The following is a 25,697-nucleotide window of genomic DNA, read 5'->3' on the forward strand; positions in this document are numbered from 1 at the left end:
TTCCCACTTTGCCAAGGTCCTTCATTCATTTTGGTTTTTATTCATTGATTGTGTCCTTTTGATGGAAGGAGGAAGCCAAAGGCTCAGAGCTCGGTGAAGACGAGTCCAGTCACCCCACGTGGCAGGCAGGTCGATGGTCCGAGTCTATACACGATAGAAAAAGCCCTAAAACTTAACAAATACGTCCACTTTGAAGTAGCAAAAACATGTCTTATGTGTGTGTGTGATAGATAGATAGATACTTTATTAATCCCAATGGGAAATTCACATTCTTCAGCAGCAGCATACTGATACAATAAATAATATTAAATTAAAGAATGATAATAATGCAGGTGAAAAAAACAGACAATAACTATGTATAATGTTAAATATTAACGTTTACCCCCCCTGGTGGAATTAAAGAGTCGCATAGTTTGGGGGAGGAACGATCTCCTCAATCTGTCAGTGGAGCAGGACAGTGACAGCAGTCTGTCGCTGAAGCTGCTCTTCTGTCTGGAGATGATACTATTAAGTGGATGCAGTGGATTCTCCATAATTGATAGGAGCCTGCTGAGCGCCCGTCGCTCTGCCACAGATGTTAAACTGTCCAGCTCCATGCCACAATAGAGCCTGCCTTCCTCACCAGTTTGTCCAGGCGTGAGGCGTCTTTCCTCTTAATGCTGCCTCCCCAGCACACCACTGTGTAGAAGAGGGCGCTCGCCACAACTGTCTGATAGAACATCTGCAGCATCTTATTGCAGATGTTGAAGGACGCCAGCCTTCTAAGGTAGTATAGTCGGCTCTGTCCTTTCTTGCACAGCGCATCAGTATTGGCAGTCCAGTCTAATTTATCATCCAGCTGCACTCCCAGATATTTATAGGTCTGCACCATCTGCACACAGTCACCTTTGATGATCACTGGGTCTATGAGGGGTCTGGGCCTCCTAAAATCCACCACCAGCCGACCTGTCTAGGATGGGAGGAGATCTAAGAAATCCATGGAGGCCTCGGAGTTCACGTTTGCAGTGCACCATCTGTTTGAATGTGTTTTCTAGATAGATAGATACTTTATTAATCCCAAGGGATAATTCACATACTCCAGCAGGACCTTACTGATACAAAAAATAATATTAAATTAAATGGTGATAAAAATGCAGGTATAACAGACAATAACTTTGTATCATTTTAACGTTTACCCCCCCCCCCCCCCCCAAGTGGAATTGAAGAGTCACATAGTGTGATGGAGGAACGATCTCCTCAGTCTGTCACTGAAGCTGCTCCTCTGTCTGGAGATGATCCTGTTTAGTGGATGTGGTGGATTCTCCATGATTGACAGGAGTCTGCTCAGCGCCCGTTGCTCTGCCACGGATGTCAAACTGTCCAGCTCCGTGCCTACAATAGAGCCTGTAGTAATAAAATGCATTGCATTTGTCATTCTTACAGATGGGGCATCGCAAACAAGTGTAGTAATGGTGCATTACACTTTTTGTGATGCACCATCTGTTGAAATGACAAATGCAATGCATCTGTCTGTTATGCCATTTGGTATGGGACTCATAAAAGCAGTGCTGGTTTGTGATGTGCCATCTGTTAGAATGACAAATGCAACGTATTTCAATAATTCAAATGTTTGTGATGCTCCTTCTGTTGGAATAACAGAGACATAGCAACCAGACGGACACACGGGTGCCTGTTCTTTTGTTAAGGTGGGTTCTCTGAATTATTTTCTCAATGTAAGGATATGTAGTGAGCTATGGCTGGACTGAAGATGAGGTGAATTGGGGGCACACCGCCGGGGGTCCTGCTCCTAATATATGAAAGGGATGAAAACACAAGGTAAGTTTTCACTGACCGTGCGCCCACACTCTGCACTTGTAGTGGGTGTCGTGGGCAGTTTGTGCCTTTCTGTAGTCCTGATGGTGGTGGAATTGTAAGGCCGGCCGATGGTTCATAGGACAAGGAGCACCTGGATTGGAGGGTCAAATAAACTGTAGGGGGGAGCCGACCATAGTTAAAGTCACAGCAGGAGAAAGAGGGAAGAATGCAGCAGACCAGAAGGAGAAATTGGACACCAACAAACCAAGACAGAAAGCTACACTACTTGCTGGAAAATGTTGGATGAACCCGGGTTTATTTCGGTAAGAATCGTTTTCCTTTTCTTCTCGGATGAAGTTATTCTGGAGAGGACCTGACGGGCCGTGTAAGCAACTGTATGATTACGTGTGGCAGGACAGGAGGTACAGCTCGGCACGTCCTTCACCATAACAGACGGTAGAGGATCAGATGTAGCTGTGGATATTTAAAGGACTCGTCTTCATGAACTCTCTTCTCACTAGTGTTACGTGTGTATCAGTGGTGTGTTGTGTGTGGGGTGTAAGTGAGCCAGCACGGTACAATGTATACTGAGGGCTTGGAGGTTTTGTACACTTTATTTATTTATATAGTGCGTAATAACAATTCTTGGTTAACATTTGCTTTTGCTGGTGTGCTGCTGTAGTTGTGGTGATCTAGCAGGGAAGTCGTGTCGGGCACTCGCACCGCACATCAGCTCTTTATTATTTTTCTCTTTGCTGCCACTCTAGGATGGCAGTGCATATCATAATAGTGCCGGCTTGGTGTGTGGTACAACTTCACCATCAGCCCTCAGTAAAAGACTTTTGAAGAGGGGAAAGTGGCAGTCAGGTGGGGGGGGGGGGTCACCTTCAGTACATCATCATCATCATCATTTGTGTTACCAAACCACCACTTAGAAATGAGAGCCCAATGGTGATGAGAAAAAAAAATAAAAAGAGAATGTGGTGAATGTGGGTGTTCATATGTGCACTTGGCACCAGGACACCCTAGGCCTCAGTTCGATGATCGACTTTGTGGTCGTGTCGTTGGACTTGCGGCCACATGTCTTGGACACTCGGGTGAAGAGAGGGGCGGAGCTGTCAACTGATCACCACCTGGTGGTGAGTTGGCTTCGATGGTGGGGGAGGATGCCGGTCAGGCGTGGTAGGCCCAAACGTGTTGTGAGGGTCTGCTGGGAACGTCTGGCAGAGCCCCCTGTCAGAAGTAGCTTCAACTCCCACCTCCGGCAGAACTTCGACCACATCCCGAGGGAGGTGGGGGACATTGAGTCCGAATGGGCCATGTTCCGTGCCTCTATTGTTGAGGCAGCTGACCGGAGCTGTGGCCGTAAGGTAGTCGGTGCCTGTCGTGGCGGCAATCCCCGAACCCGCTGGTGGACACCGGCGGTGAAGGATGCCGTCAAGCTGAAGAAGGAGTCCTACAGGACCCTTTTGTCCTGTGGGACCCCGGAGGCAGCTGATAGGTACCGGCAGGCCAAGCGGAATGCGGCTTTGGTGGTTGCTGAGGAAAAAACTCGGGCGTGGGAGGAGTTTGGGGAGGCCATGGAGAATGACTTTTGGACGGCTTCGAGGAGATTCTGGTCCACCATCCGGCGTCTCAGGAAGGGGAAGCAGTGCAGTGTCAACACTGTATATGGTGGGGATGGTGCGCTGCTGACCTCGACTCGGGTCGAGGTCGGGGGGAGTACTTCGAAGACCTCCTCAATCCCATTAACATGCCTTCCAATGAGGAAGCAGAGCCTGGGGACTCGGAGGTGGGCTCCCCCATCTCTGGGACTGAGGTCACCGAGGTGGTCAAAAAACTCCTTGGTGGCAGGGCCCCGGGGGTGGATGAGATACGCCCGGAGTTCCTCAAGGCTCTGGATGTTGTAGGACTGTCTTGGCTGACACGCCTCTGCAACATCGCATGGACATCAGGGACAGTGCCTCTGGATTGGCAGACCGGGGTGGTGGTCCCCCTCTTTAAGAAGGGGGACCGGAGGGTGTGTTCCAACTACAGAGGGATCACACTCCTCAGCCTCCCTGGAAAAGTCTATTCAGGGGTCCTGGAGAGGAGGGTCCGTCGGATAGTCGAGCCTCGGATTCAGGAGGAACAGTGTGGTTTTCGTCCTGGTCGCGGAACAGTGGACCAGCTCTACACCCTTAGCAGGGTCCTGGAGGGTGCATGGGAGTTTGCCCAACCAGTCTACATGTGTTTTGTGGACTTGGAAAAGGCATTTGACCGTGTCCCTCGGGGAATCCTGTGGGGGGTACTCCGAGAGTATGGGGTACCGGACCCCCTGATAAGGGCTGTTCAGTCCCTGTACGATCAGTGCCAGAGCTTGGTCCGCATTGCCGGCAGTAAGTCGAACCCGTTTCCAGTGAGAGTTGGACTCCGCCAGGGCTGCCCTTTGTCACCGATTCTGTTCATATCTTTTATGGACAGAATTTCTAGGCACAGCCAGGGTGTTGAGGGGGTCCGGTTTGGTGGGCTCAGGATTGGGTCACTGCTTTTTGCAGATGATGTTGTCCTGTTTGCTTCATCAGGCCGTGATCTTCAGCTCTCTCTGGATCGGTTCACAGCCGAGTGTGAAGCGGCTGGGATGAGAATCAGCACCTCCAAATCCGAGACCATGGTCCTCAGCCGGAAAAGGGTGGAGTGCCCTCTCAGGGTTGGTAGCGAGATCCTGCCCCAAGTGGAGGAGTTCAAGTATCTCGGGGTCTTGTTCACGAGTGAGGGAAGAATGGAGCGTGAGATCGACAGGCGGATCGGTGCAGCATCCGCAGTAGTGCGGGCATTGCATCAGTCTGTCGTGGTGAAAAAGGAGCTGAGCCGCAAGGCGAAGCTCTCAATTTACCAGTCGATCGACGTTCCTACCCTCACCTATGGTCATGAGCTATGGGTAGTGACCGAAAGAACGAGATCGCGAATACAAGCGGCTGAAATGAGTTTCCTCCGCAGGGTGTCTGGGCTTTCCCTTAAAGATAGGGTGAGAAGCTCAGTCATCCGGGAGGGGCTCAGTGTAGAGCCTCTGCTCCTCCGCATCGAGAGGAGTCAGATGAGGTGGCTCAGGCATCTGATCAGGATGCCTCCTGGACGCCTCCCTGGTGAGGTGTTCCAGGCACGTCCAACCGGGAGGAGGCCCCGGGGAAGACCCAGGACACGCTGGAGGGACTATGTCTCTCGACTGGCCTGGGAACGCCTTGGGATTCTCCCGGAAGAGCTAGAAGAAGTGGCCGGGGAGAGGGAAGTCTGGGCATCTCTGCTCAAGCTGCTGCCCCCACGACCCGACCTCGGATAAGCGGAAGAGGATCGATGGATGTGGTGAAAACGATACCTGACCAGTGATGTCACGGGGGGGGGCCCGCACACTTTAGAATCTGCTCAATGAAATCCCTCCTCCCCACCTTTCCAATGCAATTTGGCTTCTAGCTGCTGCTGTTTGTAAGCCCAGCCCTTGTGTGCCAAAATGAACCCCCCTTTTGGCCGTGTGATGCTCACTGGCCCTTAAAAAACTTCAAGGAGGACCATCCACTTTTTCTGGGGCTGCTAATCCCAGATTAAATGTTTGAGTGAGTGAAGCCCCTCTAACTTGACAGTACAAAATAATTAAATGAATAATGCAGAGTGAATCCATCCATCCATTATCCAACCTGCTATATCCTAACTACAGGGTCACGGGGGTCTGCTGGAGCCAATCCCAGCCAACACAGGGCACAAGGCAGGAAACAAACCCCGGGCAGGGTGCCAGCCCACCGCAGCACACACACACTAGGGGCAATTTAGAATCGCCAATGCACCTGACCTGCATGTCTTTGGACTGTGGGAGGAAACCCACGCAGACACGGGGAGAACATGCAAACTCCACTCAGGGAGGACCCAGGGAAGCAAACCACAGGTGGTCTTACTGCCAGGCAGCAGCGCTACCACTGCGCCACCGTGCTGCCCCTCAGAGTAAATCTATTTATGAAATGAATTAATCTTATGGGCCCCTAGTCCTAGAGGGGCCAAAGAAGCACCTTTAGTCCACAATGCTTAAAAATTTCAGTGGCTACAGTATGAGAAGGTTTTTTTAAATAGTGTAATTCAATACAAAATAATTAAAAATGTAAACGATTATTAAAGTATAAAAAAACATTTGTGGTGACCTGTTGTGAAACAACCCCATTGAAGAAGACAAGAGTGGTTACCCAGGAAGGGACCCCCCCCTAACAGTTCAAACTTCAGGGGCCCAAAAATGTTGTTCCACGACTGAAATAACCAGGAGGACGTCCAGTGTGATCCTGCCGAGTGACAGCCACCGACCACCAGACGGAGGGACTGCCGCTTACAACAGCAAAGACCCTTTTTCTGGATCTTTATTTTTATGGCCCCAAATCACTCGGTTATATTTCACCGTTTCGTGATACCGAAGTTATCAAAAAACAAAGCTGATTCCCAAGGGCTGTAATTTTGCACTCCTCGATTAGTTTGTCACATCCATTGAAACACACCAAGGAACGAAAGGGAAGGGGGTGTCCGATGACCCGATTTGAAGTTTGGGACTTTTTTTTTTTTTTTTTTTTTAGTTCAGTTCCTGTACCCGATTTATAATTGACATAAGTGATGTTAATAATTTGTGAGTACTGCACGTGTGTGCGCCTGGTGGGGGTAATAAGGTGACGTGGGGGCCTTTGCGCTCATACACCCTAAACAAACAAAAAAAAGTTTGACAGCGGACTAGAAACGCACGTCATGTGCGCTTGATCTTCCTTCTGCTTCCTTAGGACGGAGATCTGGAGGTGGCTCTGCGGCTTCTTGTCGCCCGGTCTCGTCTGTCGTGTCGTGTGGTGCGCTGCGCCTTTAAGGGCGCGCGGCGCGGTTGCTTAGCGACAGTAAACGGACGCTGCGCGCAGGGTGTCAGTCTCTTCGCTACCGAAAAAAAAAGTTAAGGCTGGAAAAAGAAAACAACGCGAGTTTGCTTGATTATCGCAGCAACAGCAGCCGCCGCAAAGGTATGGACTGAGATTTATTGTTAAGAAAGAGTACAGAAACTTCGGTTTTTTTTCTAATGGAAACTAAGCGTGTCCACGGTCGGCGTTTCAGACTCGTCGGGACCTCCAAGTGGGAATGGTTCGCGCGTGTGTTGTGTGTTTTGCGAATGAATGGGGGAGTGTGTTTGTTTTAGCGGCTCTGTGTCACAAACGAATAAAGTAAAACCGTAAAGTTTGATTTCGTGTTAGATGGCCAATCAAAGCGTTTAATTATCACAGAAACAAACAATCTGGGCGGCCTCTGGGTCGCTAGGCGGTCGTTTTTATTTTTAAGATGTTTTGCTCCTCGTGGGGCTGCATTTTGATGAATTCTGACAAAGCACCGAGTGACACGGGGGCGATAACCAAGGTCCATCAGGAGTGATAAAGGAACGGCCTCCGTCTACTAAGAAATCGAGAATCGGCGGCCTCGAAGACAGCTGACTTCGCACAATGTCGGCTCATCATCCCACCGGCCGGCTCGTCTGCCTGACGTGTCATGAGGCGCTCGCTCCTTCCTTTACTTTTTAAGAGTGCGGGTGAGCAAAAAGACAAGGTGCCAGAGCGATGCCAAAGGGGAACCATTTTTGCTTCCCAAAAGACCCATCCACAGGAAGGGTACTAGAAGGCCCTCTTTATTTATTTAGATCTGTCACAGGCTCCACACAGTAAATAACCAGGAATAGAAGATAACAGATTTGAGAAATACTCAGAAGTCCTGATTTTAAAAGTACATTCTTTGTATACATTAACACTTGCAGGTTTTCTTAATCCGTTAATATCCTGCTAGGCAGCCTACACACTGAAGATTTCTGGGTTTTTTTTCCCTTCATTTTAGGAAGTTTTTCGAGGCCCAATGAACCCTTCCCAGGATTAAATGGCGCTTTGTGAAGCCAGTGCACTTAAGGCCCACTGACACCTGACTACTAAGCACTGTTGTAAGTCGCTCTGGATAAGAGCGTCTGCTAAATGTTGTAAATGTAAATGTAAAGGTGGGATGGCCACAGCTGTCCTTGGTGTTAACCCGGCTGTCCCGTCACACTCGCGTGGTCCACTCAACAGAGTCTGATGTTTGTGCCTGATTCTGCCTAAAAGAACTAAAATTCACTGATTGTATTATTACTACAAAATCCATCCATCCATCCATCCATATCTAACCTTCTCAAGGTCCAAGTGCTGAGTCAATGCTGTGCCTCACGGGTCTTTTTTGACCCGATTCTAGCGCCCCTTTTCAGGTGCGTTTTTACCCCAACGTGGCCTGTAGTAGTGGAGATTTAAAGTTTTACAGCAGATGACATTTGGGATGGTTTTATGGGATGTAAACAAGCCGAGTAAAATCCACTACAGTAGATGCATACGTACGGCCCACAGACCCTTAAGGAGCCTACGTCTGTAAAGGTGCTTTACAGGGTTGTGTGGCTCTTCGTGGCTCCATTGCTTGACTAAGCACCATGTCCTTCTGTGAAGGCTTCTTTGCATATGAAGTTGGTTCTTTAGACATTAAAAGGTTCATAATATGTGGACAAAAGAGAAATACTCAGTGTATGATTAGGCAACCTAGCAGGATAGGAACAGATCAAGAACACCTGAACCTACAGTCTGCAGCAAGAGTCCATTTATAATCCAAAACCCACTGGCATTTTATAAATCCGTTACCTTTTATTCAGGGTTGGTCATGGAGCCTGTTACAGATCTAAATACAGAAAGGTTCCTTCATGTGGACGGTTCATTTGGGGACCAAACAATGGTTCCCACTATGGCATCACTGTAAAGAACCACAGTGGCACCTTGAATGTTAAGACTGTTCATAGGTAGACAGAAATTACTTTATTTATCCTAAGAGGGAAAGTTAACTTTTACAGAAGCTTAAATGTGGAAATAGGGTGGGGTCACAAAATGGCCTGAAGGACAAGGCATTGTTCAAAATGTCCAGCAGTTGTGCACAGCCTCTCAGCCTGCCACCTGTGCTTCAGTGTCCTGCCACCGATTCCTTCGTCACACACCTCTGATTTCTGAGTTGCTTTGGATGAGATGTCTGCTACTAGCTGTACAATGAACATTTGTGTACACTTCATCCAAGAGTGATGAGTGGGAAAGTAAAAATGCAGGATAAAGCCAAGATGGAGAATTAAGTGCACAGTGCATTGTGGATGGAACAATTGAAAGGAGGCATCGGGAGGGTCATGTGATCAAAGGTTAGGGGTGAGAATTATTAAGATTGTTGTAAGACCAGCAACGGAAGGAGCACAGCAGGAGAAGAAGAAGCTGGATGTGGCAGAAATGAGAAGGTTGAGATGGATGTGTAGAGTTACAAAGAAGGACAGAATAAGAAATGAGACCTTCAGAGGTATAATAAAAGTGGGGGAGATAGCTAAAAAAAAAAGTACAGGAGAGTAGTGAAGTGGTGAGGACGTGTGATGAACTGAGACAATGAACATGTGGGCAAAAAGTGATGGGAATGGAAGTTCAAAGTGGAGGTGGATGGATGGATGGATGAAGTAAAAGGGCCTGACTGGGGAGGATGTGCAGGACCGAGGTATTTGGTGAAGGTGGAACAAGCACATCAATCTCGCATACAAGTGGGAAAGGATGAAGAGGAAGAAGAAGATTCAAGAAACCTTCACTGATACTGGATGTTATTTACCTTGTGATTACTGGACTGGTTGGTATGAAAACCTGCAGTCCTATTTGCTCCCAATACTTGCATTAGGTACAGAAACCAAAATAATCCAGCAGACCTTACAATGAAGGCAGTATGTGGGCAACGGAAGTCAGGAAGGAGGACTGTCGGCCGCTGTATGGCAGCCCTGATTTCTGGCACAGTAATCAAGGCTGCTTGATGAAGGTCGTCCTGCTCTTTTAATTTTCCCAGTTGACCGTCAATCTACTGTTCCCACATCTCCAACGCTTCTTCCAGGGCTGATTTGTCCATTCTGTAAATGCCTTTGCCACTGAGGTGAACGCGGACATAATGCTGAGAAAGGCTCTCGGCGATTGCAGAGTTTTAAATAATTATAATTATTTTCATAGGTCATAATGGAGATCGTGTACGTGTACACAAAGAAGCGCAGCGAGTTCGGCCGGCAGTGCAATTTCTCTGACCGGCCAGCAGAGCTTCATGTGGACATCCTGCCAGATCCCACGCTGGCTGGGAACTTCATTGAGAGGAACCCTTGCGACACGCCGATTCAGTGTGTCCAGGAGATGTCCGAGCACGAGGTAAGGGGCTCCTGTCACACAGAGTTTGCTGTAAAATGCCAATGAAGGAAATCTAGTTAGGGGAGCTAAAGGCCCACTCGTACAGCATGATGTACTATACTGTACCTACTGTTGGGTTATTGTAATTTGTGGATTTACTATTAGCGCATTCATGTCTTTTATTTTAATCTAACATATCTCTATATAAAGTGATAAGATGTCTGTCTGTCCTGCATCGGTGTCCCTGCTGGGTTGTAATGTCACCCAATGTCCACAAGAGGGCAGGAATGTCCACTAAACAAAGGCAAGTGGCCGACGTGAGACGTAGACGCGAGTCTGTGCGTTACGTTGTCTTGTGTCCACAGCAGGGCAGGAATGTCCGATGAAGAAAGGCAACAAGAAACGCAGAGAGAAGGACGTAAGGGCAAGAATGTGCAATGAAAACGGCAACGAGACGTACAACGGAAGAGAAATGTAAATACACGATGTGATCGACGCAGACAGACTCACCTTTGTGCCTGTTTCACTATTTTAAGGGTCCTCCTTCTATGACTACTTCTTTCTCCACACTGGTTGCTGTCAGCGCAGATTGCAACTCCATATGTTTCTATAGTGGAAACAAGTCCAAAAATGAATGAATGGATTAATAATATATGATCAATAAAACTAAAACAATGTCATTTGTCATTTTAAAAAATGTTTTCCTTTTTTTTTTTTTTTGAAGTCCAGCAGAGTTAAGTTGATTTCAGCACCACACCTGGAAATTCAAAGTTGGTGCAGCTTTTAATGGATCCCTTCTGGTCCACAGGTGAACACAGAGAGGTTTGCGACTGAAACGCGGGGGATAAACCATGTAGAAGGGGGCTGGCCAAAGGATGTGAACCCCCAAGAGATGGAGCAAACAATGCGCTACAGGAAGAAAGTGGAGAAGGACGAGAACTACGTGAACACCCTTCTGCAGTTGGGCAGTGTGAGTATTGAGCTCCCCCTGCAGAACAAACTCTGCAATGCAGTCTGACTTGTGCAGTGTGCTTATGTTCGCCCATCTTGCGTCATCTTAATAATGACGATGAACACTCTTGATTCTTTTGGTCAACAGCTTATGGAGCACTGCATCAAACAGAACAACGCCATCGATATTTATGAGGAATATTTCGGAGAAGAGGAAGACGTGATAGAAGGTACAGAAGAGCCCCCCTCAGCCAAAACCATCAATGTTTTCCGGTAAGGTCTTCCTCTAAAAGCAGGTGTGTCTACTTCAAGATATCTTAAATGCGTTTGACCAGTCTTAAAATTAACGAGAGTATCATTTCAAGATCTCTTGAAATGTATTTGAGACATCTTTAACTGCATTACACATATCTGGACATGAATTTTAAATCATCTTGAAATAAGCGCCCATCCATTTTGTATTATCTCAAATACATGTGGAGATCTCTGAAAACAAGAAATGCAACTCAAAGTGACTTCCTGTACAATTGCCGATGTTTTCAATGGAACTTCCCATCTCTTTTATGATATCCTGAAATCAATTTGAGGGCGGCACGGTGGCGCAGTGGTAGCGCTGCTGCCTCGCAGTTAGGAGACCTGGGTTCACTTCCCGGGTCCTCCCTACATGGAGTTTGCATGTTCTCCCCGTGTCTGTGTGGGTTTCCTCCCACAGTCCAAAGACATGCAGGTTAGGTGGATTGGCGATTCTAAATTGGCCCTAGTGTGTGTGTGTGCTTGTGTGTGTCCTGCGGTGGGTTGGCACCCTGCCTGGGATTTGTTCCCTGCCTTGTGCCCTGTGTTGGCTGGGATTGGCTCCAGCAGACCCCCGTGACCCTGTGTTCGGATTCAGCGGGTTGGAAAATAAATGGATGGATGGATGAAATCAATTTGAGATCTCAAAATGGACAGGAAGCAATTTTAAGATATCTGGAAATGTATCTCCAATCCCTTCACATCGACTCTCAATTCAGAGATCTAAAATGTACATTTGTCGAAAACCCCAAAATCATTTCATGGTAACTGAAAATGTGTCTCATGTCCATCTCAGATATCTCAAAATGATTTTCTCCAATTTTATTTTACAATATCTCAGATACATTTCAAGATATTTTTAAAAAGGCACACACATATGTCAAGATATCTTCCTGCAGTGCACCCCGTAAAGATCAGTGGACAGAGTGATTGCGCTGCATGTCATATATAGAAATGAGATGTGCTTGATTTCTTTACACATCCTGTGTAATGTTGCACCTTATAGCACACCATTTTGTAAGCTTTGTGTAATGGCGGTCCCTGTGAAAGGCGCTATATACGATTTCTAGACATTCCAACAACTTTGTCAAGTATCTGTGCTAAGGTGCTGTGATTTCTAGACATAATCTGACAGAGAGAAGTAGAGACGGGTTACTCAGTAAAGTGCTGTGCACCTCCTGAAAGGCAGCAGATCAAATAAATGTACACATTGATAGCTTTGGAAAGATTTACTGATTTTGGGGAAAAGGGGCAACTAACCGGCCTGGCCTCCATTTTGCCAGCTTATAATGCCAAGGTTTTATTTTCTGTTTCCCAGTGACCCCCGTTCTGATTCTCCATCTTTTGTTCCCAAGACTTGTTACTGTGCCTTTGTCTGCATTCCCTCACCCCCTACAGAGACCCCAATGAAATCAAGCGTACTGCCACCAGCTTGTCCTGGCACCCTGATGGAGGTAGGAAGCTGGCCATATCGTATTCTTCACTGGAGTTCCAGCACGGCAGCAAGGAAATGAGTTTTGACTCCTACATATGGGACCTCGGTGAGTACATTCACTTACTACCACAAGTCGGCCACCAGGCTCATGTTTAATTAAAAGCCAGAAGTTGGCGGGCACACCTGATGCCAGCTGCGGTGCTGTGTAACAGCTTCACTATTTCTTCAATTATATGAATTTTTCACCCGGCACACTTTTAGATCTTCAACTAAAATATACAGGATAAAGAGAATCTGAATGAACAAATAAAACCAAATAAATGAATGAATGAATAAGGTTGTCTAACAGCAGCTGACACTGCTTAAAAAAAGAAAAAAAAAGTGTCCTCTGTTGTGTTTGTCATTCATAAACATGACAAAATGGGGGTGTAAGACCACTGAAAGACCAGAAAGCAGTCCAGGACTTTGAAGAAGTGTCAGACAAGCCTCCCAACTGCTACTTGTTGGCTTTGGCCTACACAGACCCAAAATGGGTAACTGGTTTCAAAAGTTCAAAAAATACAAAATATTACGAAATGTCTCACAAGAGAGGACAAAAAAAAAGGCACAGAAGACAATGTAAAACAAGGAATCCTTATAAAATAACTATTAACACAAAATAGAAAATAAGGGAAGAAATGAGGCCAAAAGGAGTTGCCTAAAAAGGCAACCCAGAGTGAAGAAGTCCCAATACACAATTCTAGAGCAGAACCCAATAAAGACCAGCACAAAAAATTAAGACGTACCAGCAGTTCCAGTCAACTCTGATGCAACCCTGATGCTCCAGGCTGGGCCTCTCTTTCTGCTGTACTTAGGAGTAGGAGGACCTGCCCCCTGAGGTACAGAACATGGCAGCACACTTAAAAAGGCCGTAAATAATTAATAAATAATAAACAAAAGAAAATTAACACAGATATCAGCATAATAATAAGCCAAAATTAACAAAAACAGTAAAAGAGAAAATATACATAAACCCCAGCTGACGCACATAAAGCCCCCTTTACACTTAAAGGAAAAAAAAATATACATATAATTTTTTGTTGGGGTGATTTCTTTGTTACTTACCTCAAGTAGTTTGTAAAGACTCTTGATTGGCCCTGTGATGGACTGGCAGCCTGTCCAGGGTTTGTTCTCCAGGCACAAGCAGACCCCTGTAACCCTGTTCAGGACAAAGCGGGTTAGGAAATGACGGACTCCTGAGAGGAAAAAGGATCTTCATTTTAAAAAAGTCCATCCCAAGGGAACCTGCACTTTCTGTGTATGATGTGCGCTGATCTTCATGGAAGTGTGGATAACTCACATAAGGAATGTGAACTTGTTTCGTCTTTCATGGACGTTTTTCACATTGTTTGTCGCTGTACAGCATTGGACACCACTGGCTTGTGTTATATCTTAAAAAGTTTGTATCTTCCTTCTTGATGACAACATGAGGTTACACATTTTTCTTGGCCATCACTACAAACTACTGTACATGGGGTAAGTAACAGAAAAAATAAATTTTTGGGCGGAGTATTCCTTTAATGACTGGTTGCTTCACATTTTAGCTGTAACCAAAGCAGTTCCTTTAACTGAATATCCGCCTGTCACATCACAGTGGTGGAACTTGCCCATCACCCAGATGCAGAACCCCTTTAATTTTGAAACATTCATAGTTTTTCCAAGCATGAAGCACCCACTACAGGTTATGCCACTTCAGTTCCAGTGCTGTGCCCAATGTCTTAGTTGTCCTGCTGTTGTTTTGGCTTCCTCCTGTACTTCAAAAGCAAGCAGTGACTGGTAATGCCAGAGGTATGTGCACACATGCCAGCCTGGGTCCATTTTCCATTGCTCCTCCAGGAGGTAAAGCAGATTTAACAGGATGAACCCAAACCTTAAAAGATATTCTTTACACGTTGTAACAGTAGGGGGGCGCTATTGCTCCCTTGAACCCTCAGGTACCACGCCAAACACCAGGTAAAAGTCCAATATCTTGACTTTTTATTATAATAACGTGCACAAAGCACCCTCCACTCCACAATAATCCAATTACACTATTCAATAACAATCCTCCTCTCCCGGACACTTAGCCACCCTTCCTCCCAGCTCAGCTCAACGTCTGGGCTTTCCCAAAGTCCTTTTATATCCCCTGACCCAGAAGTGGTTCCAACCCTGCAGTCCATGATTCGTTATCACTTCCGGCTCAGGTTAAAAGTCCTTTTCTTCATCCCAGAAGCATGTCGTTCCTTCTGGTCATGTGATCAGGACGTACTTCCGGGTTATAGGGCACGTAGCATCCTCCCTGCAGCGGCTCCCGGTGGTCCCCATGGTATCCAGCAGGGCTGTTTATAAAAACTACATGGTCCATGAGGCCCTGCTGGAATTCGGGGAGCCTCCATACTGCTGGGAGGGCTCCACCTGGCGGTTTAAGGTGTGGGCCGGAATATATGGCCGGCCATCCCTCACAACGTAGATCCTTCCTTGTCTCAGTTCCTAAAAAGATAAATTTCCAATATTCTTTCCTAAATGGCAAAAAAAAGGTTGTGACTTGCTTTTCTATACTCTTTCACAGAGAACCCCAACAAGCCAGAGATGACCCTGAAGCCCGTGTCACCTCTCGTGTGCCTGGAGTACAACCCCAAAGACTCGCACATCCTTGTTGGCGGCTGCTACAACGGGCAGATTGGTAAGTCCTTTGAGGTCCCTCTTGCTTATACCATCATGTCCATGGCTTTGACCACCAGATTGAATAGCAAGAAGCAAGCCATGGCAGGAATGGTGTTTACCACCCTCACCCCATTCACCCTGTTTTATGGTGGCATAATGTAGGGTATGTTATGTTTCATTTGCTCTGCCCTGACCATAACATGTCTGTCTGTCTGCACAGCTTACTGGGACACAAGGAAGGGCAGTCAACCGGTGGAGATGTCAACGGTTGAACACAGCCACCGAGACCCAGTCTACAAGGTCATCTGGTTGCAGTCCAAAACCGGCACAGAATGTTTTTCCACGTCCACTGATGGGCAGGTCAGCTTTAACTCGGTTTTTCTGGATTGCCTTCAAAGATAAGTTTGCCTTGAAATTTCTTGAAATGATTGCTGGGATGTACCAGACTGCAGTCTCTGATTACAGCCTTGCATGACTGCTGCTCACCATACCCATAGAAAAATTTGAAACGTAAAAGTTTCATTTTAATTCTTTACGATTTTATTTCTGTTTTTTGATTCACTCGTCCAGCTGAAGGTTATAAGGGGCTGACATGCCACGGGTATAAATGACCTGCAACTCACTCAAGTTAGACCCGGGGACACCTCTGCCACCCACACTGAAATAGCACTCGCCATGACATTTGCTATATATGATGCCCCCACAATACCTGCCTGGTCTTACATGGTGTCTTGGCAACAGTGATCCTCACACACCATTTAGGAATCTCTCGACTGAAGGTGGCTTGTCTCTCATATTAGACAATTTATTTGTACCCTGTTTGGGGGAAAAAAAAAAGCGTTGTACCCACTAGAATAAAAAATGGAGGAGAAAAAAGTTGTATGTGAGTGAGACATAGCAAAGTGAGGGCTGATTAACATCATCTAATGATATGTTGTGGTATGGAGTCACACAGGGTCCCCAGTGGTGGTGTCCCCTTTCACATCCAGCTAAGCACTGTGCTCCTTGAAGGTCCAAGTAATGCAGACGTTGGCACCACACAGTGTTGTCTGAATTGCTGGAGCCTCAATTCATTTAGAAACAGCAATGGCAAGTGATCAAAGGTAGCTTTATAATTTATAATGGAGACCATAAATTTGTGAATTTCCCCTTGGGATTAATAAAGTATCTATCTATCTATCTATCTATCTATCTATCTATCTATCTATCTATCTATCTATCTATCTATCTATCTATCTATCTATCTATCTATCTATCTATCTATCTATCTATCTATCTATCTATCTATCTTATCCTGCCTACTACGCTAAAATTAAAATCTATCTATCTATCTAGGGCCTTACCTCTGTGAGTCATTAGCCTACTGCTGGAAGTCTGCCTGGTGATCCACAAAGGCACCATTTTCCCATATTTAGTGGTAAGCGTTAGTGGAGATGCTGTGCCGATTAGTAGGATGATCCACCAGTCTTCTCCAGGCTAGGCTCTTCCAGATGGGTGTGCAATTATTTCTACAAGCATTATTTCCACTGTTACTTCTGGACCAGGCTGACAAAATGCGCTCAGAATGACCATTGAGGGACTCGTCTAAAACACAAATGTGTCATCATGGCATTTCTGGGGTTCTATGGCAGCTGTACAAGCTTCACAAGGGTCAGCATGAATTGAACTTAATTGGTTATTAACTTTCAGTTTGATGGGTGGCATTTACTGATGTTGTGGAGAATAACAGACATTCTTCTCTCCATCAGTTTTCTACCCCAGTTATGTCCAGTGCCTATGACAGGCCCATAGGCCTAATTATTTGCATCTCATTTTCCAGTTTTCATGCCAGCTGATCCATTGCTACTTGTAATTTTTATTGTTACACATTGCACTTGGCTTATTTTCTTTTTTTTTTTTTGTTTGAAGGTGTTGTGGTGGGACATTCGAAAGATGAGTGAACCGACAGAAAAGCTGGTCCTTGACCTGAGCAAGAAGGGGAACCTGGATAGCTCACTTGGTGCAATCTCACTGGAGTTTGAAACCACTATGGTAAGACATCAGGACTCTTTTGCCGTGCCTTGCATGAATTATGATAAAATACCAACAACTGTTTCTTCACCCACTTAACAAACTCTAAGCTGAGTGTACCAAGTGAGAAAGTCACACACCGGGCTCCAATGGTTTCCGACCACATTTTACAATATTTGAGACACCATTCCAGGCCATCTGAATAGAGCATGTACCATGATGCTGTTGTCCTTTGGTAGGCAGCGTAGAACAGGCAATCCACAAAGTCCAGATGTCTGACTCCCGTGATCAATGAATTCCTGGCTACACAAAAACACACACACAAGGATATGCTGCATTACAACAACTGTTTATATTTCTTTACACAGCCAACAAAGTTCATGGTGGGAACAGAGCAAGGGATGGTGGTTTCGTGCAACAGGAAAGCCAAGACACCAGGAGAGAAAATTGTCTGCACATACAGTGGCCACCATGGGCCAATCTATGCACTGCAGAGAAATCCATTCTTCCCCAAAAACTTTCTCACAGTGGGAGACTGGACAGCACGAATCTGGTCTGAAGATATTAAGGAGTCCTCCATTATGTGGACCAAGTAAGGCTGCCAAAGAAAGCATTTCAGATTACAAAGCTCCTGACTCATGAACTTGGTGTGCTACATTGTGGCTTTCTGACACACTTATGTAATTGTCCAGTCGTCCTTGTCTAATTCACTTTTTCTTTCAGGTATCACATGGCTTATTTAACGGATGGCTGTTGGAGTCCAATTCGGCCCTCAGTTTTCTTTACTACAAAGACAGATGGCACACTGGATGTATGGGACTTCTTATTTAAGCAGAATGATCCAACACTCAGTGTTAAGGCAAGTTAGTCAAAGATCCTGGCTTATCTTTCTGTTTAGCCTCTTCAGTTTCCCAAAATTCAAGGAGACTGGAAAATTGGCACTAATGGTGAAAAGAATATGGAAACCTAGCAATTGCTGGCGTTAGTGATGTTCAGGTTCTACTGATTGGCCATTTCTATGGGAACCATGATTAGATAGATAGATAGATAGATACTTTATTAATCCCAATGGGAAATTCACATTCTTCAGCAGCAGCATACTGATACAATAAATAATATTAAATTAAAGAATGATAATAATACAGGTGAAAAAACAGACAATAACTATGTATAATGTTAAATATTAACGTTTACCCCCCCTGGTGGAATTAAAGAGTCGCATAGTTTGGGGGAGGAACGATCTCCTCAATCTGTCTGTGGAGCAGGACAGTGACAGCAGTCTGTCGCTGAAGCTGCTCTTCTGTCTGGAGATGATCCTGTTCAGTGGATGCAGTGGATTCTCCATAATTGATAGGAGCCTGCTGAGCGCCCTTCGCTCTGCCACAGATGTTAAACTGTCCAGCTCCATGCCAACAATAGAGCCTGCCTTCCTCACCAGTTTGTCCAGGCGTGAGGCGTCTTTCCTCTTAATGCTGCCTCCCCAGCACACCACTGCGTAGAAGAGGGCGCTCGCCACAACTGTTTGATAGAACATCTGCAGCATCTTATTGCAGATGTTGAAGGAAGCCAGCCTTCTAAGGAAGTATAACCGGCTTTGTCCTTTCTTGCACAGCGCATCAGTATTGGCAGTCCAGTCTAATTTATCATCCAGCTGCACTCCCAGGTATTTATAGGTCTGCACCATCTGCACACAGTCACCTTTGATGATCACTGGGTCTATGAGGGGTCTGGGCCTCCTAAAATCCTCCACCAGCTCCTTGGTTTTGCTGGTGTTCAGGTGTAGGTGGTTTGAGTCGGACCATTTAACAAAGTCATTGATTAGGTCCCTATACTCCTCCTCCAGCCCATTCCTGATACAGCCCATGATAGCAGTGTCATCAGCGAACTTTTGCACATGGCAGGACTCCGAGTTGTATTGGAAGTCCGATGTATATAGGCTGAACAGGACCAGAGAAAGTACAGTCCCTTGTGGCGCTCCTGTGTTGCTGACCACAATGTCAGACGTGCAGTTCCCAAGACGCACATACTGAGGTCTGTCTTTAAGATAGTCCACGATCCATGCCACTAGGTATGAATCTAATCCCATCTCTGTCAGCTTGTCCCTAAGGAGCAGAGGTTGGATTGTGTTGAAGGCGCTAGAGAAGTCTAGAAACATAATTCTTACAGCACCACTGCCTCTGTCCAAGTGAGAGAGGGATTGGTGTAGCATATAGATGATGGCATCTTCCGCTCCCACCTTCTCCTGATATGCAAACTGCAGAGGGTCAAGGGCGTGTTGAACCTGTGGCCTAAGGTGGTGAAGCAGCAGCCTCTCCATGGTCTTCATCACATGTGATGTCAGAGCAACAGGCCGAAAGTCATTCAGCTCACTAGGACGTGATACCTTTGGGACTGGGGTGATACAAGATGTTTTCCAAAGCCTCGGGACTCTCCCCTGTTCCAGGCTCAGGTTGAAGATGCGCTGTAGAGGACCCCCCAGCTCCGATGCACAGACCTTCAGCAGTCGTGGCGATACTCCATCTGGACCCGCTGCTTTGCTGGCACGAAGTTTCCTCAGCTCTCTGCTCACTTGCGCTGTTGTTATTATGGGTGGGGATGTTTTTCCTATGCTGGTATCAGCAGAAGGATGTGTGGAGGGTGCAGTACTCCGAGGTGAGAGTGAGAGTGGGTTAGGGTGGTCAAACCTGTTAAAAAAGTTGTTCATTTGGTTTGCTCTCTTCACGTCTCTCTCAATGGTGGTACCCCGCTTCGAGCTGCAGCCAGTGATGATCTTCATCCCATCCCACACTTCCTTCATGCTGTTATTCTGCAACTTCTGCTCCAGCTTTCTCCTGTACTGCTCCTTCGCCGCCCTGAGTTGGACTCGGAGTTCCTTCTGCACGCACTTGAGCTCATGCTGATCACCGTCTTTAAAAGCCCTTTTCTTCTGATTTAAAAGGCCCTTGATGTCACTTGTAATCCATGGCTTGTTGTTAGCATGGCAGCGTACTGTTCTTACTGGAACTACAATGTCCATACAGAAGTTGATGTAGTCAGTAGTGCAGTCAACAACTTCCTCAATGTTCTCATTATGAGATCCCTGCAGGATATCCCAGTCTGTAGTTCCAAAACGTTCTCTCAGAGTATTCTCAGCCTCCGGGGTCCACTTCCTGAATGATCGTGTGGTTACAGGTAGGACTCTAACTTTTGGTTTATAGTGAGGCTGAAGCTGAACCAGGTTATGATCTCCTTTCCCAAGCGCAGGCAGCGGGGTGGCGCTGTATGCGTCTTTAACGTTTGCATACAGTAAATCAATAGTCTTATTTCCCCGGGTGTTACAGTCCACATACTGGGAGAATGCAGGCAATGTTTTGTCCAGTGTCACATGGTTAAAGTCTCCAGCGATTAGCACAAGCGCCTCAGGGTGCTGCGTTTGTAACTTAGCAACAGCAGAATGGATGATGTCACTCGCTGACTCCACGTCTGCCCGAGGAGGAATGTATACAATAACAACAATGACATGTCCAAACTCTCTGGGCAAGTAGTAGGGACGTAAACTTACGGCCAACAGTTCGATATCCCTGCAGCAAGTGGAGATTTTGACGTTAACATGTCCAGAGTGACACCACCGTGTATTAACATAGAGAGCGAGTCCTCCTCCTTTGTGCTTACCACAGGTACTTGCATCTCTGTCCGCTCTAACGGTGCTAAACCCGGGTAGCTCCACGTTGGCATCTGGGATGGTGTTATTTAGCCACGTTTCGCAGAAACACAACAAACTGCATTCTCTGTAGGTCCTTACATTTTTCACCAGCGCAGCCAGTTCGTCGATCTTATTTGAGATTGAGTTTACATAATCCCCAGAATCACAGAAGGCACCGAAGGCTTGAAACGCCACTTTCTCGCAAGCCGCTTCTTTTTTAGCTTAGTGCCGGCTCTGCTGCCACGATACCGCCTTCTTACCTCGTCGGGTAAATATGGAACCACACCGGCACTGGCATTTGTTCTCAGCGCCCGAAGTTGAGTACTTGAATAGGCGAGTCTCGGCGTGTTAAAATCCATGCCCACGTTGTAAAAGTAAGTGTGTCCAGGGAAGGAATCCACATAAAATAAAGTGGTAGGAGTGATCAATAAATAAAAATAGAAAAATAAAAGTAGAAAAGTACACATACACATATAGTCCTACACGGAGCTGCTGAAAAGGCTGCCACTCACGGCGGCGCCGGATGCACTATATATAATGCTGTATGTTCATTTTCTGTAGTTCAACCCCAGGCCATGTTGAGCTGGAGTCTATTGTGATAGCTTCGGGGGGGAGCGAGCACATGATTAACACACCTTGGCACATAAAATAAAAGCCTTGACCACTTTTAAGAAGAATCTGGATGAGATGTTGGGATAGCTTATCTATTAGCTAAACAAATGGGCTTGATAGACTGAATGGTCTCATTTGACAACAACAACAACAACAACATTTATTTATATAGCACATTTTCATACAAAAAGTAGCTCAAAGTGCTTTACATAACGAAGAAAAGAAGAATAAAAGACAAATAAGAAATTAAAATAAAACAACATTAGTTAACATAGAAAGGAGTAAGGTCCGATGGCCAGGGTGGACAGAAAAAACAAAAAAAAAACTCCAGAAGGCTGGAGAAAAAAATAAAATCTGTAGGGGTTCCAGGCCACGAGACCGCCCAGTCCCCTTTGGGCATTCTACCTAACATAAATGAAATAGTCCTTTTTGTAGTTAGGGTTCTCACGGAGTCACTTGATGCTGATGGTTATACAGACTTCTGGCTTTTAATCCATCCATCATTGTTGGAACATCATGGTGCTTTGGGTAGATGGTGGTGGCACAAGCCACCACCAATAGGACACCGGAAAAGAAAACAGAAGAGAGAGTAGGGGTTAGTACAAATTTTGAATGAATAGTTATTATAATGAATTGGATATACAGAGTGTCAGGATTAAATTACAGTGAAGTTATGAGAAGGCCATGTTAAAGTAATGTGTTTTCAGTAGTTTTTTAAAGTGCTCCACTGTATTAGCCTGGCGAATTCCTACTGACAGGCTATTCCAGATTTTAGGTGCATAACAGCAGAAGGCCGCCTCACCACTTCTTTTAAGTTTTGCTCTTGGAATTCTAAGGAGACACTCAGTTGAGGATCTGAGGTTGCGATTTGGAATATAAGGTGTCAGACATTCCGATATATAAGACGGGGCGAGATTATTTAAAGCTTTATAAACCATAAGCAGAATTTTAAAGTCAATTCTGAATGACACAGGTAACCAGTGTAGTGACATCAAAACTGGAGAAATGTGTTCGGATTTTCTTTTCCTGGTAAGGATTCTAGCAGCTGCATTCTGCACTAACTGCAAACGATTGATGTCTTTTTTGGGTAGTCCTGAGAGGAGTGCATTACAGTAATCTAGCCGACTAAAGACAAACGCATGAACTAATTTCTCTGCATCTTTCGATGATATAAGAGGTCTAACTTTTGCTATGTTCCTTAGGTGAAAAAATGCTGTCCTAGTGATTTTATTAATATGCGATTTAAAATTCAGATTACAATCAACGGTTACCCCTAAGCTTTTTACCTCCGATTTGACTTTTAATCCTAATGCATCCAGTTTATTTCTAATAGCCTCATTGTATCCATTATTGCCAATCACTAAGATTTCGGTTTTTTCTTTATTTAATTTGAGAAAGTTACTATTCATCCATTCTGAGATACAGGTTAGACATTGTGTTAGCGAATCAAGAGATTTGGGGTCATCAGGTGCTATTGATAAATACAGCTGTGTGTCATCAGCATAGCTGTGGTAGCTCACGTTATGTCCCGAGATAATCTGACCTAATGGAAGCATGTAGATTGAGAAGAGCAGCGGACCCAGGATAGAGCCTTGTGGAACACCATATAGAATATCATGTGTCTTTGAGTTATAATTACCACAACTAACAAAGAATTTTCTCCCTGCCAGGTAGGATTCAAACCAGTTTAAGACACTGCCAGAGAGGCCCACCCATTGACTAAGGCGATTCTTAAGAATATTATGATCAATAGTGTCAAATGCGGCACTCAAATCTAAGAGGATGAGAACAGATAAATGGCCTCTGTCTGCATTTACCCGCAAGTCATTTACTACTTTAACGAGTGCAGTTTCTGTGCTGTGATTTGTTCTAAAACCTGACTGAAATTTATCAAGAATAGCATGTTTATTGAGGTGCTCATTTAACTGCATAATGACTGCCTTCTCTAGAATTTTACTTAAGAAAGGCAGGTTAGAGATGGGTCTATAATTTTCAAGAGAAGAGGGGTCGAGATTATTTTTCTTAAGTAGGGGTTTAATTACCGCAGTCTTAAGACAGTCTGGGAAGACCCCCGTATCTAATGACGAATTTACTATGTCAAGAACATTATCAATAAGCACACCCGATACTTCTTTGAAAAAATTTGTTGGTATTGGGTCAAGGGCACAGGTGGATGGTTTCATTTGAGAAATTATTTTATGTAAATCAGGTAAATCTATCCTAGTGAAAGACTCTAATTTATTTATTATGGAGTACTGGGGTTTCGGGGGATCCTTAGTGTTGGGGAGATATACTATGTTATTTCTAATATCATTAATTTTTTGATTGAACAATACAGCGATAGCCTCACAGGTTTTACTGGAAGTACTTAGGAGGCATTCCTTTGAGTTACCTGGGTTTAACAGATGATCAATTGTCGAAAATAACACTCTGGGATTACTAGCATTGTTATTTATAATCTTAGAGAAATAGCAGCGCCTCTCAAGACGGACTGTGTTATTGTATTCTGTTATTTTAACTTTTAATATTTCATAGTCAATAGTTAGTTTAGTCTTCCTCCATTTACGCTCAGCTCTACGGCATGTTCTCTTTAAATCAGACACTCTTTGGGTCTTCCAAGGTATAACAATGCTAGAAGATTTTTTAACTGTCTTTTCAGGTGCAACTATGTCAACAGCAGCCCTCACTTTAGTATTAAATCTTTCCACCTTACTATTTACATTCTCCTCGCTATTATAGTTGGCACTATAAACGGACTGATTGGTTAGAATGTTTGTAAGTTTTAAAGTTGCTGATGTTTTAAAGTTACTTGTGCTCTTATGTGACAACATACCATGGCGGGTGTGATGTGATCTTGCTCTTAGTGTTACACTACTTGTCCCCAGCTGAACTCTTCTTTTTATATTCTGTTGCTTTTGTCTTGGGGGCATCACAGATGGACCCCACTTCCCGTATAATATCCCCAATTTAACATCCACCCATTTAAGTCAGGCGTCGGTCTGCAATTTTTTTCACTGACAATGAGCACAGACAGACCAAGCCAGGACTGAATGCACATGTCATATATCAGTAAGTGGGGAGTGGGTACAACTTTTTATTCACACATTATAAGTCCTTAATTCCTAAAATGTGCCTAGAGTTGGAGCAAAGCAATTACATATGGGTGTGGCATTTACCCCACATGCCACCTGGATGGATAGCAGTGCTTCTCATTGAAGGTTAGGCATCCAATGTGTTTAGTGCAAAAGTGGAAGGTCGTCTTGCATTATGCAGTGAGCTGGTGAGCGTTTCTGACAGGGCCTCCAGCTGTAATGGCTGGGGTGGAATCCAGACTGCCCTGGCGTTTTATGTATTTTTCACACTTCCCTGTGGAATTTTTGGGCCAACAGGGAGTCAAAACAATACCAGCTGACATCCTTCTCTTGGCCTCTGGCCCCTCAACTGATATCATCCATGTTCTACCTTTCTTCTCGAGTCTTCCATTAGACAGTGTTGTAACCATGACAACAGTCTCATGGGGACACAAACCTTGTGTTTTTATACCTTCAGCCAGCGCTGACCTGAAACACTCCTCTTTACCAGTTCTAGTCAATCATGCAGCAAACCAAACAAGTCAGCAAATCTTTTAATAGAGGAATTGCCAGGCCAAGTACAATTAACCCTAACCCTTCCTTTGTTATTCTAGTACAGGTTTCTATTGCTATTGTATTATGTTTCTAATCAATACGTGCATAAGAAATATGAAACACCCAGCACACACAATTATTCCCAGTCTATCACAGTGCCTCCCCGTATAATGTGTGATAGTGGAAAAGTATGGGGATGAAGTGACAGGACCCTGCAGTTGGTGAAGGTGCTTCACTGCTTCAGGGAAACAGGTTTAATCTCCCATCTCCTCCCTTTCAGATTTTCACATAGTGTTCAAATGCGTCTCACCTCATCTATCTTACTAAACCACAGTTAATATATGCACGGCGGACGCACCGAGGCGCATGCGCACGCCCCAGAGTCC

General features: G+C 45.2%; 2 protein-coding genes across 6 annotated transcripts in view; one reads left to right on the forward strand and one right to left on the reverse strand.

Moving 5' to 3' along the window:
• aatkb (apoptosis-associated tyrosine kinase b) overlaps window positions 1-25,697 on the reverse strand; it is a 770,376-nt gene that overhangs the window by 218,967 nt on the left and 525,712 nt on the right. The gene's annotated exons all lie outside the window — the stretch shown is intronic.
• The window catches only part of LOC114665186 (dynein axonemal intermediate chain 2-like), a 28,388-nt gene continuing 9,370 nt past the window's right edge, over window positions 6,680-25,697 (forward strand). Inside the window, exons 1-10 of the mRNA XM_028819611.2 lie at window positions 6,680-6,806; window positions 9,855-10,043; window positions 10,831-10,992; window positions 11,122-11,246; window positions 12,663-12,805; window positions 15,287-15,400; window positions 15,602-15,741; window positions 17,290-17,412; window positions 17,760-17,983; window positions 18,115-18,250. Of these exons, the coding sequence (XP_028675444.2) occupies window positions 9,861-10,043; window positions 10,831-10,992; window positions 11,122-11,246; window positions 12,663-12,805; window positions 15,287-15,400; window positions 15,602-15,741; window positions 17,290-17,412; window positions 17,760-17,983; window positions 18,115-18,250 (1,350 nt within the window). The 5' untranslated portion in view covers window positions 6,680-6,806; window positions 9,855-9,860. The remainder of the gene's footprint in view (window positions 6,807-9,854; window positions 10,044-10,830; window positions 10,993-11,121; window positions 11,247-12,662; window positions 12,806-15,286; window positions 15,401-15,601; window positions 15,742-17,289; window positions 17,413-17,759; window positions 17,984-18,114; window positions 18,251-25,697) is intronic.

Source organism: Erpetoichthys calabaricus, chromosome 14 (genome assembly GCF_900747795.2).
Source record: "Erpetoichthys calabaricus chromosome 14, fErpCal1.3, whole genome shotgun sequence".
NCBI lineage: Eukaryota > Metazoa > Chordata > Cladistia > Polypteriformes > Polypteridae > Erpetoichthys > Erpetoichthys calabaricus.